Genomic DNA, 19,706 nt, shown 5'->3' on the forward strand with positions numbered 1-19,706 from the left:
ATGGAGGGGGCACGAGTGACTGGAAACCCTTCAGGCCTCCCAGGACAGATAATAAGGCTTAAAGGAGGTTCCCCCTGTGTGTAAGACCTAGGTTTAAAATAATATCAGCTCTGATATAAAAGAAAAAGAATGAAAATATCTGATATCAGCATCAACTTTCACAGTTCTAGGGCACTTTCATGTATATAATCTAATTTTTGCCATCCTTTCCAGTAGTCAGGTATGGATGTGAGAGTTGGACCATAAAGAAGGCTGAATGGCGAAGAATTGATGCTTTTGAACTGTGGTGTTAGAGAAGATTATTGAGAGTCCCTTGGACTTCAAGGAGATCCAGCCAGTCCATCCTAAAGGAAATCAGTCCTCAATATTCATTGGAAGGGCTGAGGTTGAAGCTGAAGCTCCAATACTTTGGCCACCTGATGCGTGAGCCGACTCACTGGAAAAGACTCTGATGCTGGCAAAGATTGAAGGCAGGAAGGAGAAGAGGATAACGGAGGACAGGATGGTTGGACGGCATTACTGGTTCAATGGACATGAGTCTGAGCAAGCTCTGGGAGATGGTGAAGGACAGGGAAGCCTGGCGTGCTGCAGTCCATGCAGCTGCAGAGAGTTGGACACTACTGAACAGCAACAAATATGATCATTCAAATAAGGCAGACGTCCTGTTTCAGAAACAGGTCCTCTCTCACTGCATTTTACACAGGCAGGGCAGAATCTTGGATGATGACAGAGATTAAACAGTCTCCTCTCTTTTTCTGGGTGGACAGAAAAGCCATTTTGCAAAGTTGAGTTTTTCCAGATTTCTTACGGCTTTCCTTCTTTAAGTGCCAAAATGTCGTTCATTTGAGCCACTCTGGATGCAAGTCTTCTAAACCGTATACTCTTGAATAGCTGTATATCTCAAACATTACTTAGCTTTCACTTGACGACCAGCAGCCACTCTCCTCACCTTAAATCACAACGCTCTTCTGTAATACTGGGATAGCCCCGGAGCCTCTAAGATGGTTAGAGCTGGCTCTCTTTAAGCAAAAGGACCTTAAATTCCAGGCTTTCTTTGCCTGCTTTTGAGCTCTTCCTTTCATTTCTCCTTGTCAGAGACGGTATCAGTCCTCTTTCCACTTTCTTCTTAGTTTCTGCTTTGATGCCATGCTTCAGAGCAGCACAGGCAACCTTGTTAGAGTTGTGTCTAAAGTTAGCATAACAGGCTCCAAAGGAGAGCCCGGGGGGATTCTTGTCAGTGGGAAACATGAATATTCTGGTACCCACCATGGCTGCTCAGACACTTTTGGGGGCATCCTTCCTATTCTTAGCCAAGTTTTCAGCAGATGAGTTTGTTGAATAGCTCTGGGTCCCAGACAGGAAAGGCATGAAGATATTTATATATAAATCTTAGACCCAGGTTTGATCCTTGGGTCAGGAAGATCCCCTGGAGAAGGGAATGGCTATTCACTCCAGTATTCTTGCCTGGAAGATCTCATCTGGTAGGCTACAACCCATGGGGTCACACAGAGTTGGACATGACTGAGCAAACAATACGTTTATGTATCTTAATATAAATGCCTGCCGGCCTGCTGAGTCACTTCAGTCGTGTCTGACTCTTTGTGACCCTACAGACTGTATCCCACCAGTCTCCTCTGTCTATGGGCTTCTCCAGGTAAGAATACTGGAGTGGGTTGCTATTTCCTTCTCCAGGGGATCCTCCCCACCCAGGGGTGGAACCTGCATCTCTTATGTCTCCTGCATTGGTAGGTGGGTTCTTTATCATTAGCACCATTAGTTTCCCTAGGAAACTCCAAGATATTTCATAAAGATGGCACTTTTAGGGTTTTGTGTTCCCTGTAGAAATTTTTGGGTTAGAGTTTTTAGCATTTATCGCCTTGGATACAACAGGAGGGTAATGAATATTTAATTAGTTAATCAAGTGGTCTCTATTTAAATTCATGTGATTCGTGATCCTCATAGAGACAGCACCATTTGTTAGCATGGGTGAGGTGCAGGCCTCAGATTCCTCATTTTAAAACAGCGAACAGGTCTCTGAGGTCCTTTTGGCACTAACGTTCTGTGATTGTTACTAACTTCCTTAACTCCATTATTGGAAACATCAAAGCATGGAAACGGGGATGTTTGGTTAGTACTCAGACATATGTGCATCGCATGGACAAGAGAAGAATTCTCTAGTAAAAGCGACTCTGCAAGTGTGTCTGCTATCCCTGTGAAGGAGGACACACAGGCTCAGGGGTCCTTATCACGTGCTTAAGATCAAAGGTGAAGGAACTCAGATTGTCTACACAACCTGAGCACGAAACCTCAGGGAAGTGGGGCAACTCTAACCCTCACAGCAGGACACACCGTTGCTAGTAGTTCATGACTTGCATTTCTTTAGTTGATTATTTTTTAAAAAATAGTAATATTAAGCACCCATGAAACCAAAACAAAGAAAACAAAGCTAGGATCTTAACAACAACCTAGAGGTTAGTTACTTCCCACCCATGCCTGTGTTCCTCCACCTCAAACATCATGTCCCCACTTTCCTTTACTCCATCTCTCTATGTGCTTAAAAAGCAGATGATTAAAAAAAAAAAGCAGATGATTTATTTTAGATTAAAAAAATTAATTTATCTATTTGGCTGTGTCAGGTCTCAATTGCAGCATGTGGGCTGTGACATACAGGTTCTAGAGCCCGTGTGCTCAGTAGTTGAGGGACGCAGGATCTTAGTTCCCTGACTAGGGATCGAACCTGTCTCTCTTGCATTGGAAGGCAGATTCTTAACCTTTGGACCCCCAGAGAAGTCCCTATTTTGGTTGTTGTTAACTTTATAGTGTGTATCATGCTCCGTGTAATGTTTCAGGACTCACTCTTTGTTCTAGTTGCTAGAACTAGCTATGCTGCTAGGGGGTATCCAGGATTGTGTATTGCTGCAGTGCATTCGTTTTAGCTGCTAATACTCCGCTGTGTGAATACAGTGCGGTTCCTTTACCCAATTTCCCATCAAAGGGCATTTTTGGGGTTGTTTCTAATTGCTAAGGCGTTCTTACCAAGTGTCAGACACTCTGATAAGCACCAGGGATACATTATTTCACTTAAGCCCCAGTCCTATAAGATAGGATTTTTCACCTCTATTTTTCTTGGAGAAAACGCAAGTTCCAAGACGTTAGTTCACTGGACCAAGATTACAAAGGCAGTTAAGAATGCTCTCTACGTGGCGCATCAAACGAAGGTGTGAGCACTACTCAGCTTCATTCTTAATAAATCTACTGTTAGCAGGTATGGGATTGTCCCTCCACTCAAGGGGGAAACAAACTCATTTTATACAACTGCATGTGCTGTGCTTCATCGCTCAGTCGTGTCCAGCTCTTTGTGACCCTGTAGCCCACCAGGCTCCTTTGTCCGTAAGGATTCGCTAGGCAAGAACTGGAGTGGGTTGCTATACCTTCCTCCAGGGGACCTTCCCAACCCAGGGATCGAACCCAGGTCTCCCTCATTGCAGGCACATTCTTTACGATCTGAGCCACCAGGGAAGCCCATACAACTGCATAATAAATAATAATTTCCTGAATCCTGTGTATCAGTATGTAGGAAAAGTAAATCTTTCTCTCAGACCTTCAGAAAGATTTCTTAGTTGAATTCTGGAAACCCAATGATCTGATTCAGTTTTAAACACAGACACACAGGCATTATGCTATGTGAAAAATGGGATTCTCTTCATAATTTTAGTGTAAACAAAAGAGCCAATTTAATCAACTTCTCTGGAAGCTTTAGCACATGCCAGACTGCAAAGCATGCTATTTCAGTGTGTAAAAATTAAGTAAATAAGTATTTGCTCTAAAGGAAAAAAGAAACTCTCCTTAGTTCTCTTAATAGAGTCTTTTTTTAGAACTCAGAGATAAGAGAAGCATTTAAAAATAGTACACATATAACAGCTTGATGAAAAGATGATTCGATAGTATCTTCAGATATCTGTTATCCCCAGAGGCAGAAAAAATTAGTGTAGATAAAAGTGGTTACTAGTGAAGTTGATTAGGGAGGTTGTGATTATAGTATAACACTTACCTGAGGGTGAAAAAATTCCCATTATTGGGAAAAAAAAATTGGCTGACATTGTAAATGATAAATGAATTTTAAAATGTCCAGTTTTCATTGGAAGTAAGAAATTAAATCCCTGAGCTGATGGACCGCCCCCTGAAGAGACCTAACCACCATCTCACAGTGGCCATTGCTGCAGCAATTCTACAGACAGTCACCCAGGTTAAAGTGATGATGTTATTTTTGTCTCACCTTCCCAGGAAGAATCAAAGAACACAACTCTTTCCACTTACGATGTTAATTTACAAATATGTCCTCATTAAACTTATTGGGGGTGGGAGTGACTCTATCAGATTCACTCATGTGATCAGCACCCTTAGGGAATCTGTTCATAGTTAGGCAGAACAGCACAAAAGAGATTTGCAGCCTTTGGGATAATAGCCTTTTTGAAGAAAGGACAGGCAGTTTCAAAGTCACAGAAATGATAGACTCAGCTTCAGAATAATATAGAAAACTACTCATTATTTTCTAACATTTTAATTGTGAAATATTTAACACATGGAAAAGGAAACAATGCTATTTGTACATTTTTAAATAATAATAATTAAAGGAACATGCATGTAACCACAACTTGGATTAAGAGATAGAACCTTTGGTTCCATTGTCTTCTATCCAGGAGAAAGAAGCACTATCCTGAATTTAATGCCTTTTCATTTCCTTGTTTGTCTTTATTGTTTTATCATTTGTGTTCAATCGCTCACCGTGTCTGACCCTTTGCGACCTCATGGACTGTAGCCCACCAGGCTCCTCTGTCCATGGGGATTCTCCAGGCAAGAATACTGGAGTGGGTTGCCATGCCCTCCTCCAGGGGCTATTCCCAGCCCCTGGATTGAACTCAGGTCTCCCGCATTGCAGGCAGATAATTCTTTACCAACTGAGCCACTCGTAAAAACGAGTGGCTCAGTTGACTGAGCAATATGTGTATATACATATGTTTAATATATGTATATACAAATATTTCTTCTGCCTGTTTTTGAATTTTTATATGTATGAAACTGTACATAAGCAGGTTCTACTACTTACTTTACTGGCACACTCTGACATTTCATGAGATCCCTCCATCTTGATCTATGTAGCTATAGGTCATTTATTTTCAGTGATATGTAGTATTTCCATCATAAGACTATACTACATTTCTGTTATTCATTTTATGTTTGATGGACATTTGGGTTTTATCACAAAGGTTTTTTTTTTTTTTTTGGCCGTGCTGCATGGCATGTGGGATCTTAATTCCTCCACCAGGGATCAAACCTGTGTCTGCTGCAGTAGAAATGCAGTCCTAACCACTGGGACACCGGGAAGTCCCATCCTTTCAAGAACTTTAAGAGTTCATATAAACAGTGCTGCCATGGATATTTCAAAATATGCCTACAGGCACACCTCCATAAGAGTTTCTCTAGGGTATATACCTGAGAGTGGAGTTGTTAGGCAGCCACGTATGCCCAGGTACAATTTTACTAGATAATGCAAAGTGTTTTCCAAAGTAATTGTACTAGCTTATACTCCCACCACCAGGAGTTAAGCGTGCTGGTTGTCCCACAGCCTGGTAAACTTTTTCTGTCTACAGACTACTATATTTTTGCCAATCTTGTGTGACATGGTAGTTTTCCCTGACACATCAGCTATTCATTTTCCTCTTCAGTCAAGTGGTCTTTTATGTCTTTAGCCTATTTTCCTGTAAGTTCTATCTTTTACTTATTGACTCACATAGTTAATTTATATATCCTGGAAATCTAACTGGGCTTCCCTGATAGCTCAGTTGGTAAAGAATCCATCTATAATGCAGGAGACCCTGGTTTGATTCCTGGGTCAGGAAGATCTGCTGGAGAAGGGACATGCTATCCACTCCAGTATTCTTGGGCTTCCCTGGTGGCTCAGTTAGTAAAGAACTGGCCTGCAATGCAGGAGATCTGGGTTCAATCCCTGGGTTGGGAAGATCTCCTGGAGGAGGGCATGACAACCCACTCCAGTATTCCTGGGCTTCCCTTGCGGCTCAGCTGTTAAAGAATCCACTATTGCTAATTATATGTTTTATAAATATATTCCACCCTTTGTGGCCTTTTACTCTCCTACAGTATATTTTGAGGAATAGAAGTTCTTAATTTTATCATAGTCATAAAAATTAATCATTTTTCTTACAATTTGTATCCTTTGTGACTTATTTAAAGTTCTTCACTACCCCACGGTCATGAAGATACTCCCGTCATTGTCTCCTACCTGATGGGAAGTGTCAGCTCTGTCATATACTGTGGGTCTGCTTTGGCTCTCTGTTATGTTCCATTAGACTAAATCATGTGTCTCAATTACTGAGGCCTTTTCTTAAGTCTTGGTTATCTAGCAGGCAAAATGGAGCTCACTCTAAAAACGTTTTTATCTCTCAAAACAAAATAGGCAAATAGGAACTGGAACTTACTTTGCTCTGGGTTGATGAACTAATCCTGGGATCTCTTTATTAGTTTTAAGTCTTACATTTGAACTGGCACTTTTTTCCTGAAACACATAAACACACATGGAAAAGACAAGGTAAGAATCAGCAATTAAACAGGAGCATGAATTTTCATTACCAAAATGTGAAATTTGTTTGGGAGCCTTTATGGCCGGTTATCTCATGCAGACAAAAGTCCTTAAAGATGTTACACAGAACAGGTAGAACCGCCAGATATTTTAACAGGGAACACTATCGTGAAAAGAAGAATGAACTTTTATAACAGCTATAAAATGGCTCCTTTTAGAAAATTACATGTGAGTAGTATTTGATTTTTCGGTGGAGTTGCTAAAAATAGCAAGAGAATCAAAGATCAGAAGATCCTAGTATGAAAAAAAGCACCAGTAGTATAATCACAGTCACTGGGTGCTTGCTCAGGATAAGTATTTTGTGCATTTTGTTTGTGAAAGACAATTGAAGTTACTGAGTTTGCACGAGGCCCTGGCAGCGACAGGGACATGACGAAAAATAGCTAATATTTTCCACGAATGATGAATATTGAGATTGAATTCAATTAAATTAATAAAACTCAACCTAGCCTGTATTCCGGAAGTACTTTGGCTTTTAGCCTGATCTGATCTCTTATTCCCCGTCAACCAGCCACATAGGAAAGGAATACCTTCAAATCTTAAAATACAAATATTATCAGCAAGCACACTATCTCAATAATACTATGCTCTGCAGTGATGTGGATGAACATAGAGCCTGTTATACAGAGGGAAGTAAGCTAGAAAGAGAAAAACAAATATTGTATACACTACCCTGTGTAAAACAGATAGTTAGTGGGAGGCTACTGTATAGCATAGCAAGCTCAGCTGGGGGCTCTGTGATGACCTAGATGAGTGAGATGGTGGGGGTGGGAGGGAGACTCAGAAGGGAGGGGAGATATATATATATACATAAGGCTGATTCACATTGTTATATGGCAGAAACACAGCATTGTAAAGCAGTTATAGTCCAGTAAAAATTTTTTAAGGCTTTAAAATTTGCTCTCTAAATATACCCACCAAAATGAAATGTTAAACCCATTTAACAGGTGACTACATACACTCAAGTAACCTGAGGTGTGGCAATAATCAAAGACCTGGGCTAGGGCAAGGAGTAAAAAGTTCTGTGGGCCAACCCACCATTCTCACCAGAGGCAGAGTGGTGTGGGAGGGCACACAGAACAGATGGTCCTCAAATGAGCTCTTTCAAGAGTTCCTACTTCCCCTAGGATAGCACAAGCCATGTAAGAAAAACTACATGTGAAATGTACAATCAGAGAAACTACAGTGACTTGCACGCTAGGCTGTTTGCTATTCACCATCAAACAGCAGAGTGTCTTTATAATGTCAGTCCTCCAAAATACAGGGTAATTCTGCCTGTGATCCTCCAGGAGAAGAAAAAATCATTACAATCCTTTTGCAGTCTAGCTACCTTCTCTACCTCACACTAAACTCAAAACCGTTTTCATGAACATTTGAAAAGTATAAAATATATACTATTCCCTCTGCTGATACAGTCAGAGAACAACAGATGAACCATCTATTTTTTTACAGAGAAAGTGGGAGAGCAATTAGGAAACTTGAATGCACTACCTCCAGGAGGGCGGGACCCACAACTCTTCTTTATGGGCCTGGTTAGGAGCCTGGCACTTCATAGGAGGCATTCACCAAATATTGGTAGAACAAATGAATGATGTCAGCACATAATTAACTTTTTTAAATAGAGATAAAAATAGCTCAACTATAAGTCCCATGGATGGAGGAGCCTGGTAGGCTGTAGTCCATGGGGTCACTAGGGGTCGGACACAACTGAGCGCCTTCTTTTTCACTTTTCACTTTCATGCATTGGAGAAGGAAATGGCAACCCACTCCAGTGTTCTTGCCTGGAGAATCCCAGGGACAGGGGAGCCTGGTGGGCTTCCGTCTATGGGGTCGCACAGAGTGGGACATGACTGAAGTGACTTAGCAGCAGCAGCAGCAGCAGCAGCAGTCTCTCTGAAGAACTGAAGATGTCGGTTCCCTCCAAATTAGTCATTTTCTCCCTAAACTTTCTGTCTGCTTGGATTAAGCACTGAAAATGGATTTTTTTCTGTTTGAAAAAAATATCTATTTGATATGGCAGACAGAACCTTATACTTTTTGTCTAGTCATATAATTTCCTAAACTCTTTTAACTTAAGTGATGCATCACAATTTTAAACACTGCTAAGGCAGGAAAGAGACTTCTAAGAATGACATATACTTGTATCCTATTTCTATTCAGTTTATTAGACTACCCTCCATAATTATACGTCTTGCCAAATCTTCCTTAAAAATGTATCATGTGGTTGCTAGAAAGAAGGATCCCCATCAAATATAACAGAGACTTAATAGATGGGAAAGATACTTTAGGATATCAGGTAGACATGCCTTCCCAGGAAGTGAGAAGACCAAAGGTGAGGCAGAGGCATGGGCGAGGGGCAAAGCAGCTGGAGATCCCCAGTTACATATATATATATATATGTATATATATATACATATTTACATAGAGATTTATATCTATTTTGTATTTATAATGTATTTGTTTTTTTTACAAGTTACCACCCATCAAGAAATCAATAATAACAAATCATGGAGCATTTACTATAAGTCAGGTCCTAACTGGTTTGCATACATCAACCCATTTTGATGTTCACAAGTATACACATATTAACTCATTTGTATGCCCACACACCTCTCTGCAATGCGTACCATTATTATCCCCATTTTATAGATGAGGAAGCTGAGATACGGCGAGGTGAAGCACTTACGGGGATTCTATAACTAACAAGTAATAGCATTGGGATTTGACTCTATGCAGAATGGGCCCAGGGTTCATGCCATTAGTCACTAGGTTGGTAGCCCTCAAACTTTTTAGTATCGAGACCCCTTACCTATATTCTCCAAATTTTGATACATTTCATTATACAGTGTGAAAAAAAATCACATTTGTTAAAATCAGCATCAATCTCACAAGAAAAATCTTGACAAAAACTGTCAGGCTTATGGTGGTGGACATAAGTTCTCCAACCTTCTAGTTCTGGTTGAACATTTGAATTTGATAAGCAGCAACGATAACTCACAATTGTTTTCTTTGGAGTAACAGGCTCCCTTCATTCGTTTCTGAGAAAACGTGTGACAGATACCCAAGTCTGAATATCCAGTATTCTTCAGTAGAGATGGTGACTCAAAAAAACAACAGCTCGTTCAGCTTGCAGCTCAATCAACTGCAGAAGTGCTTTTCCTGAGATAAACATCTTATTTATTCGAAAATAAAAAGATATGCATCTAAGGCATAAGAGTTAATAAAATTAATTTCTACTGAGTCATTTCTAAAAGAAATGAAGTATGGTCATTGGTAGAGATATGGATGGACCTAGAGTCTGTCATATAGAGGGAAGTCAGTCAGCAACAGAAAAACAAATATCACATTTTAACACATACATGTGGGATCTGAAAAAACAGTACAGATGAACCGATTTGCAGGGCAGGAATAGAGATGCAAATGCATAGAATGGCCATGTGGACACAGGAGGGGAAGAGGGGTGGGATGAACTGGGTGATAAGGATTGACATACATTCTCTACCATGTGTAAAGCAGCCGGAAGCTGCTCTATCACACAGGGAGCTCAGCTCTGTGCTCTGTGATGACCTAAAAGGGTGGCAGGGAGGGTGGCGAGAGGGAGGTTCAAGAGAGAGGGGAGATATGTACACATATAGCTAGTTCACTTCATTGTACAGCAGTAACTAACACAGCAGTATAAAGTAATTATGCTCCAATAAAAAAAATAATAGCACTACTATGATGACTAATAAGATGTGCCTGGATTTGTGCTAAGGCACAAGCAGTTTTGCCCATCGCTGCTTTTGCCCCATCAGCGCAAATGTCAATAGAGTGAAAAAGGCAAATAGCTTCTTTATTATTAGGAAAACGACCTTGAAGACTCCCTGAGAATGTCTCAGGAACCTCCAGGGGTCTGCAGGCCATGCTTGAACTATAGGGTCTTTCTATTTCTTTTGTATAGCAAAGAATTGTTGATTATTTGATTATGGTATATACTTTAAGAAAAAATACTTACCTTCCTTACTGAGATAAAATCTATATTCAATAAAATTTCCCCATCATAAATGTATGATTAAATGATTTAGTGGGGGCTAAATCAGCCACCCTGGTGGCTCAGATGGTGAAGAATCTGCCTGCAATCAGGAGACCTGGGTTCCATCCCTGTGTCAGGAAGATTCCCTGGAGAATGGAATGGCTACCCACTCCAGGATTCTTGCCTGGAGAATTCCATGGACAGAGAAGCTTGACTGGCTACAGTCCATGGGGTTGCAAAGAGTCGGACCCAACTGAGTGATTAACATTTTCACTTTAATTAGTCAGTTTATAGAGGTGTGTAATTATCACCACAATTCAGTTTTAGAACAGTTCTATCAGCCCCCAAAGTTTCATCATACATTTATGCTCTCAGCAACCCCAGATCTACTTTCTGTCTCTACAAATTTGCTTTGTCTAGATTCATATAAAAGGAATCATATAATATATAAGCTTTTGCATCTGGCATTATCACTTAGCGTAATGCTTGAGGTTCATTTATACTTTGGCATATTTCAGTATATCATTTACTTTAATTGCTAATACTCCAACATATGGATATACTGTGTTTTGTTTATGCATGCAAAATTAATGAACATATGGATTGGTTCCAGTTTGTGGTTATTATGAGTAATGCTGTTATGAACACTCATATACCAGTCTTTGTGTGGACATATATTTTCATTTCTCTTGGGTGGATTTCAAGGAGTGGAATTGCTAGATTATATGGTAAGTTTATATTTGACAATTTAAGATATTAGCAAACTGTTTTCCAAGATGACTGCACCGTTTTTACATTTCCACAGTACATGATGGTTCCAGTTTCTCCACCTCCCCACCAACACTTGGTATTCCTTTGGATTATAGTCATTCAAGTGGGTGTTTCATTGTGGGCTTTATTTATTTTACAAATGTGACTTACTTGGATTTGTTCTTTGTATCTATCAGAACACCTACACCTTGCAACATTTATGGGCTTACATGTTCGCTGTATTTGCACCAAAAGTCCGTTTTAGGGCTTCCCTGGTGGTCTAGGAGTGAAGAATCCGTCTGCCAGTGCAGGAAACACTGGTTCCACTCCTGGTCCGGGAGGATCTCATATGCTTCGGAGTAACGGGGCCTGTGCCACAACTACTGAGCCTGCTGCAACTGCTGAAGCCCATGTGCCTAGACCTCATTCTCCGCAACAAGAGAAACGACCGCAGTGAGAAGCCTGCGCGCCGCAGCTAGAGAGTAGCCCCTGCTTACCACGCCAGTGGACGGCAATGAAGACCCAGCACAGCCAAAAAATAAATAAATACATCTTTTAAAAAGTCCATTTTATATTTGCATTTAACTTCCACTTCGGGTTTGTTTGTTGGACGAGAGGTTTAAAGAGATCTGCCTTTGAAGAAAGAAACAAGCAAACAAAACCAAGAACGGCTGGAGGAAGGCTGAGGCTCAGAGTCTCAGGTGGAGCAGATCCGACAGGGAGGGCGGAGAGCCATGCCACCTCAGGGGCGCTCCAGGAACAGGAGCAGAGAGTTAAACTGGGAGATGACGGAAGAGGCAACTAAGATATTACTTCCCGTAGCAAGAAAAAAACCATTTTAATGGCATTTGACATTCATAAACTAAGTACCTAAAATAAACTGGGACCAAGTGGGATTAAGATGAAGCCATTAAAGGGGCCCTCAGCAGGCAAGTTGCTCAGTCGTATCCAACTGTTTGCGATGCCAGGGACTGTATAGCCCACCAGGCTCCTCCATCCATGGAATTTTCTAGGCAAGAGTACTGGAGTGGGTTGCCATTTCCTTCTCCAGGGGAATCTTCCCAACCCAGGGATCAAACCCGCATCTCCTGCATTGCAGGCAGATGCTTTACTGTCTGAGCCACCAGGGAATCCCTTTCTTTTCTTTCTTTCCTTTCAGCAGGCAGTTGGTAGAGCTGTGTTTTTATAATCTATCAATACTGGTACCAGAATCATTTGGGATGCTTGTTAAAATACAGATTTCCAGGCCCTATGCACTACCTCCTGAGTGTGCCTCTCTGGGATTGGATCCAGGAATTTGCATTTTAAACAAGAATCCTAGATGATCGTTAGCTCAAAAAAGTTGGAGGACTTGTATTCCAGAGAAAAGAAACTTCTGTGCTTAGAATTCCCCCTCTTGGCCTTCCATAGAGCAGTTTTCAAACTGGGCCTTGGGTTTCTGCAGGGTTGCCTCAGGGGTCAATAGCAAGGCCTCCCAGAGCAGCAATCCTTTGAACTCTACCATTTGGGGGCTTTCGACTAATGCTGCAAAAAAGCATCCATTTCTCAAAAATGCTTGCAAACTGACATCAGGTAGTGACAGGTTTATTTAAACAGCAAATCAAACAACTTCTCCTTTGCTTTGAATGATTTTACTTCTTTATGAACAGAACACACTTGTCAGTGTCTAGGTAAACTTACCATTCTCTTCTTAGCTTCTCTCACGTTGTGTGCAGGCATGCTCAGCTATGTCTGACTCTTTGTGATCCTATGGTCTATGGCCCTCCAGGCTCCTCTGTCTGTGGAATTCTCCAGCAAGAACACTGGAGTGGGTTTGCCATTTCCTTCTCCAGGGGACCTTTCTGACCCAGGAATCGAACCCACGTGACCTGCATCTCCTGCATTAGCAGGCAGATTCTTTACCACTGTGCCACCTAGGAAGCCCTACTTGGAGACCGTCAAACCAAAATATGGACTGCAAGGAGATCCAACCAGTCCATCCTAAAGGAGATCAGTCCTGAGTGTTCATTGGAAGGACTGATGTTGAAGCTGAAACTCCAATACTTTGACCACCTGATGCGAAGAGTTGACTCATCTGAAAAGACCCTGATGCTGGGAAAGATCAAAGGCAGGAGGAGAAGGGGATGACAGAGGATGAGGTGTTTGGATGACATCACCAACTCAATGGACATGAGTTTGAGTGGACTCCGGGAGTTGGTGATGGACAGGGAGGCCTGGCGTGCTGTGGTCCATGGGGTCGCAAAGAGTTGGACACGACTGAGCGACTAAACTGAATTGAAACCGAAATATATTTATCCTGATGCTCCCAACCCCTGGCGGGTATCTCCCAAAAGGAAAGCCAGAATACCAAGAGAAACGGACAGCTTCTTTAAAAAATCCTCTCGACCTTTAGCTCCTTAATTCTAAAGAAAGCAGCACAATGCCTTTGGGCAGTGGAAGACAGCACCCTGCTTCCTGCTGGTAAAGGAAGGAGCTTCTTTGCTCCTGTTACTTCTTTGCCTGAGTCATCCCTGAGTCTGATTGCAGGGAAGTTTCAGAGTTGGTCTGGGTTGGAAGTGTGAGGAGGGATTTCATTTTCTTTTCTCTGGGCCCAACAGCAGGAAATTCTGTCTATAAAGAAATCCCAAGGGCCTGATAGATGGCCCTCCTGATAGATGGAGGAAGCTGAAGGGCTGGAGAAAAATAATGGAAGTTGGAGTACTAGCTTCTGGGACTGCTAATGAGGGGCTGCCACAGAGAAAAGATACAAAAGCAGTATATGTAAACTCTCAGCGGGTTTCTCTCTCTACACAGACGCAGTGTGTGTATACATTTCAACCACTGCTTTTCAGAAAGTACCTGAAAACTAGAAAAGGTAAACACTGGGTTAGCCAAAAAATGTGTTCGGGTTTGTCCATAGGATGGTGCAGAAATGTATGAATGAACTTTTTGGTCAACCCTATACGTTAACAAGAATTCAGAGGGTTCTTTTTGTGGGGGTGGGGGATACACCTACATTTTAAAAATGAGAACACGTTCAACTGTGACTAATGAAGAATCATTCCAGCTTTGGGGGAGTATCCTATAGGATATACTCTTTGAGAAAACAACCTCATCTGATGTTTTATGTGTGATTTCTTCAGTGATATTAGCATGAGACAGGACACCACCTCCTTCAAATATAAAGGAATTTTATCTTCCATCTTCTTAGTGATGATGATCAGCTGAGCCACATTGATTCCAACAGAATTTCTGGATGTTAGCAAATGACAAGGCCCAGGTGAACCAATGCAACTGTTGACATGGGCCCACCTGTATCATAATTAGGTGAGGTCAATGTAATAAATTACTTGGCCATGGAGATTATTAGAATTATTAGTATTTTGTTAGAATTACTTAATACTGATAAAATTGGCATGGCAAGTCTCAGATTTATGGAAATTCTTTTTCTATAAATTAAAATATTACCATGGAGCTCATTTTATATCAATCAAATGTTAAGTGGAGCAAATCAGTTTTAAAGTACCTAATATATTTCACATAGTTGTTTCACAAGGTATATGGAAACATTTAAAACAATCTTTAAAAAGTAAATAGAGTTGTAAGAAATTGCTCAGATTTCATTGTTTACCAACAAACCTAGAACCAAGTCACTAAGTTACTATTTTGTTGTTCATTCACTAAGTCTTGTCTGACTCTTTGTGAACCCATGGATGGCAACATGCAAGGCTTCCCTGTCCTTCACTATCTCCCAGAGTTTGCTCAAACTCATGTCCATTGAATTGGTGATGCTATCTAACCATCTTATCCTCTGCCACCCCCTTCTCCTTTTGCCTTCAATCTTTCCCAGCATGAGGGTCTTTTCCAATGAGCTGGCTCTTCACATCAGTTACTATGTCAGGAATTAAAAGAAACAAGCTATAATGTTGTTATAAATCACACTGAGAATTATAAGTTAAGGATGTTTTCAACAAGATGATGTATCTCCAGGTTTTTCTAATTTAGGGGTGGACCATATTTAGTTTTTGACCTAGATGCTTGTTTCAGTTAGGACAGGGTAGGTTTTGCTGCAGTAAAACAACACCTCCTTGTATCAGTAGTTTAATAATATACAAGTTTATGAATTACACCTGCTGCACATCCAGTGCAAGCTGGCAGAGGGGCTCAGCTCATTCTAATCACTCAGGGACTCAGGCTAGTGGAGGCCCCATGTCCACATGTGCTCTCATAATCAACATGACAGGGGCTGCTGTGGCCGCTGCTAAGTCACTTCAGTTGTGTCTGACTCTGTGTGACCCCATAGATGGCAGCCCACCAGGCTCACCCGTCCCTGGGATTCTCCAGGCAAGAACAGTGGAGTGGGTTGCCATTTCCTTCTCCAATGCATGAAAGTAAAAAGTGAAAGTGAAGTTGCTCAGTCGTGTCTGACTCTTAGCGACCCCATGGACTGCAGCCCGCCAGGCTCCTCCGTCCATGGGAGTTTCCAGGCAAGAGTACTGGAGCGGGGTGCCACTGCCTTCTGACAGGGGAGGGGAGAACAAAGGTGAACACCAGTTAAGTGTTCATATTTACTCCACCAAAGTATGTCACAGGATCACACTGAAATTCAAGAGACTGGAGAATGTCCAGTCCTACTATGTGCTTGGAAGGAGAAGAACTGGAATGTTGTGAAGTCAGAGAAACAAATGCATGTATGTGGAATCTAGAAAAATGGTACCGATGAACTGATTAGCAGGGCAGGAACACAGACGCAGACACAGGGGACAGAGAAGTGGACATGGAGGGGAGTGGAGGGTGAGCTGAACTGGGAGAGTAGCACTGACATAAACACACTACCATGTGTAAAATAGAAAGCTTGTGGGGAGTTGCTGCGCAGCACAGGGAGCTCAGCTCGGTGCTCTGTGATGACCCAGAGGCATGGGATGGGGGAGGGAGGGAGGTCCAAGAGAGAAGGGATATACAGCTGATTCACTTCGTTATAAGCAGAAACTAACACAACATTGTAAAACAATTATATTCAATAAAATTTTTAAAAAAATAGCCCTAATGGTGACCATAATGCTAATTTTTAAAAAAGTTATTATTTTTTTTTTATCAAGAACTACCTAACATTAATCACTGCAATCTTCCTATCCAGACAGTCTGATGGGTAAATCCATTAAGCATCTTACTTTACTCAACATGAAAAAAAAGTTACTGAAAGTTTACGTTGGTCCAAAATGCCAAAGTTTAGATTTCAAAACAAAGCTGAAACTGGTTAGCTGACATTAGCATATTATGTTAAATGCCACCTGGACACAGTAAGACAGGATAAAGGCAAAAATATGTGGTTTATTCCCCACTCGGAAAACTGCACCCACACCCACCCACCCCTTAACTTTTCTATTTTCACTTCTCCTTTCCAATCATCAAATACAACAAAATACATAGGGATGTGAATCATAGCCATTGTGATCCATGATAAAAACACCAAAGATTTTAAGAATCCAACTATTATAACTATGGTCCCTAAAAGATGGTACTTAAGAGCTGAGTAGCCACAAACAAACATCTTTTTCGCCAGATTTTTATGGTGGGTAGAAACACAGGCAAAAAATTCAAAGTATATTTCATCAAAGTTAACAAAATATTAGAACAAAGAAACATATCATCCATCACATCTTTAATATTTTAACAAAAAACCACCATTTGTGCAGAATTGCTAAACTTTGCCTGTGATGAACCAAAATCTTGACAGGTTTTCCTCACTAAGTTAAGAAACTGTAAATGTCAAAGCTAAAAACAAAAACTTAAATGATCTAGTTTTTCTTAGAGGCATGATCTTTTTTCTCGCATTCACTGTGGTGTATAAGCTAGCCAAAAATCAGACTCCAGCATTCCTGATCTAGCTGACATACCCACGACTCTCTTTAATCCCAAATTTGTCAGTGTCCAGAAAATCTGATGCATCAATTCCCTACTGTTGCTATAGCAAATGAACACAAATTAGTGACTTAAAAGAACACAAATTTATTATCTTACATTTCTGGCGGGCAGAAGTCTAAAAACAGTCTACAGGGCTGCCTTCCTTCCTAGGCTCTAGGATAGAACCTGTTCCCTTTGCTTTTCCAGCTTCTAGATTTCACCTACATTCCTTGGCTCGTGGTCACTCCCTCCATCTTCAAAGCAGCAGTCTACCATCTTCTCTCCTCTCCAACCTCCACTTCTTAAGCCTTCTTTTTCTAACTCAGATTCTCCTTCCTCACCCTTACAAAGATCCTTGTAATTATATCGTACCCACTCACACAATTCAAGATAATTTTTCCAGGTCAAGATTCTTAATTCAATCGTCTTTCCCATGAAGGTAACATATTTACAGGGTCCATGGATTAGGATGCAGACACCTTTGTAGGAGCCTTTGTTTAGCCTACCACAGTGTCGCTTTGGGCCCCAAAGATTTACACCTATCCCACATGCAAAATACCCGCACTTCATCCCATGGTGCCTGAATCTCAACTCTCTACAGTATCAATTCAAGTCTCATTTAAATTTCATCAGCTTAAAAGTTCCATTATGTAATTATCTTACTACCTAAATTATCTAAATTACATACAAATGAGGCTCTGGGTATCATCTATGCTATGGCAGAATTCCTTTCCATCTGTGAACCTGTGGAACTAGAAACAAGTTATATAAAATAACAGCTATAGGTGATCCCATTCAAAAAAGGAGAGAATGGAAGGGAAAAGGGAGTCATCAGTCCCAAGCAATTTCAAAATGTGTGCAAACTCCATTAGGTTTTAAAGTACTGGAATAATCCTCTGTGGCTTAAGACTTTGCCCTCTGGGCCTGTGGCTCCTAGCTTGTAGTCTTCCTTCCTTTTTTCTTGAAGGGAGCACAGGGTTACAGCTGAGTTTTTCTTATCAGATTGTTTCCTACCTATAGAAGGTTGGGAGTGCAACAACCTTCTTTCAGTTCACTCTCTGTTCATTTTAGTTCAAAGAAGCAGTATTTCTGTTGGTATAACTCCTTGAGATCCTCATGGGTCTCCTGTGTATATCATGGTATTCACTCCATAATGCAGGATGTTCCTGCACAGATCTTTCCTGGATAATCTCACCTCTATTCCTGGCTTTGGCTGAGATGGCTGAGGGAATTCATGCCTAAATCACATGCCAAGGCTATTCAAAGAGACATCTGTGTGATTAAATACTCTGACTTTTTAATCCTTTCCAGAAACGAGCACAATATTGTTCAGTTACACTCTTGGCTTTCTTTCCAGAGCATGCTTTCCTGGTAGTGAATCTCCAAGTTTTAGTGTCTTTTGCAATATGGATAGGCTGACAATTTCCCAAATCATCAAATCTTGGTTTTTTGATTAAGGAACAGCTTTCTCCTCAATTTATCTCTTTTCTTTTCCATTTTACTATAAGCAGCAAGAATAAAGCAGGATGTGACTTCAACACTCTGCTTGGAAATCTTCTCAGCTCAATAATCAAGTTCACTGTTTACAAATTCTGCTTGCCACATTCCTGTAGGACACAATTCAGCTAACTTTTCACTACTATATAACAGTGGTTTTCTTTTCTCCAGTTTCAAATAATATATACCTTATTTCCTTCTGAACTCTCACTAGCAGTCTTTAATATCCACACTTCTGCTAGATGTTCAAGGCAATCTAGGCTTCTTCTATTAGCTCTTCAAAATTCTTCTAGTCTCTGTCCACTTCACAATTTCAAAGTCACTTCAACATTTTTAAGTATTTATTACAGCACTGCCATGTTTCAAGGTACCAAAATATATATAGATTTCCTACCACTGCTTAACAAATTACCACAGACCTATTCAATAAAATATAAATTTGGAAGTCAAAGTCTAAAATTGGTATTTGAGTCTTTTTTCCTTCTGGAGACTCTAGGAGAGAATTTGCTTTCCAGTTTCTGGAGGCTGCTTTTGTTGACTCATGGCCCCTTTCAGTTCAGTTCAGTTCAGTTCATCAGTCGTGTCCGACTCTTTGAGACCCCATGAATCACAGCATGCCAGGCCTCCCTGTCCATCACCAACTCCCGGAGTTCACTCAGACTCACGTCCATCGAGTTGGTGATGCCATCCAGCCATCTCATCCTCTGTCGTCCCCTTCTCCTCCTGCCCCCAATCCCTCCCAGCATCAGGATCTTTTCCAATGAGTCAACTCTTCGCTTGAGGTGGCCAAAGTATTGGAGTTTCAGCTTTAGCATCAGTCCTTCCAATGAACACCTGGGACTGATCTCCTTTAGGATGGATTGGTTGGATCTCCTTGCAGTCCAAGGGACTCTCAAGAGATTCAAC

General features: G+C 41.1%; 1 protein-coding gene across 1 annotated transcript in view; it reads right to left on the reverse strand.

Annotated features, from left to right (window-relative positions):
• Positions 1-19,706, reverse strand: part of LOC104998074 (chromosome unknown open reading frame, human C1orf21) — a 157,987-nt gene that overhangs the window by 23,801 nt on the left and 114,480 nt on the right. Inside the window, exon 3 of the mRNA XM_010853091.1 lies at positions 6,498-6,574. Within this exon, the coding sequence (XP_010851393.1) occupies positions 6,498-6,574 (77 nt within the window). The remainder of the gene's footprint in view (positions 1-6,497; positions 6,575-19,706) is intronic.

The sequence above is a fragment of the Bison bison genome, unplaced genomic scaffold (genome assembly GCF_000754665.1).
Source record: "Bison bison bison isolate TAMUID 2011002044 unplaced genomic scaffold, Bison_UMD1.0 scf7180017864322, whole genome shotgun sequence".
In the NCBI taxonomy this organism is placed as follows: Eukaryota; Metazoa; Chordata; class Mammalia; order Artiodactyla; family Bovidae; genus Bison; species Bison bison.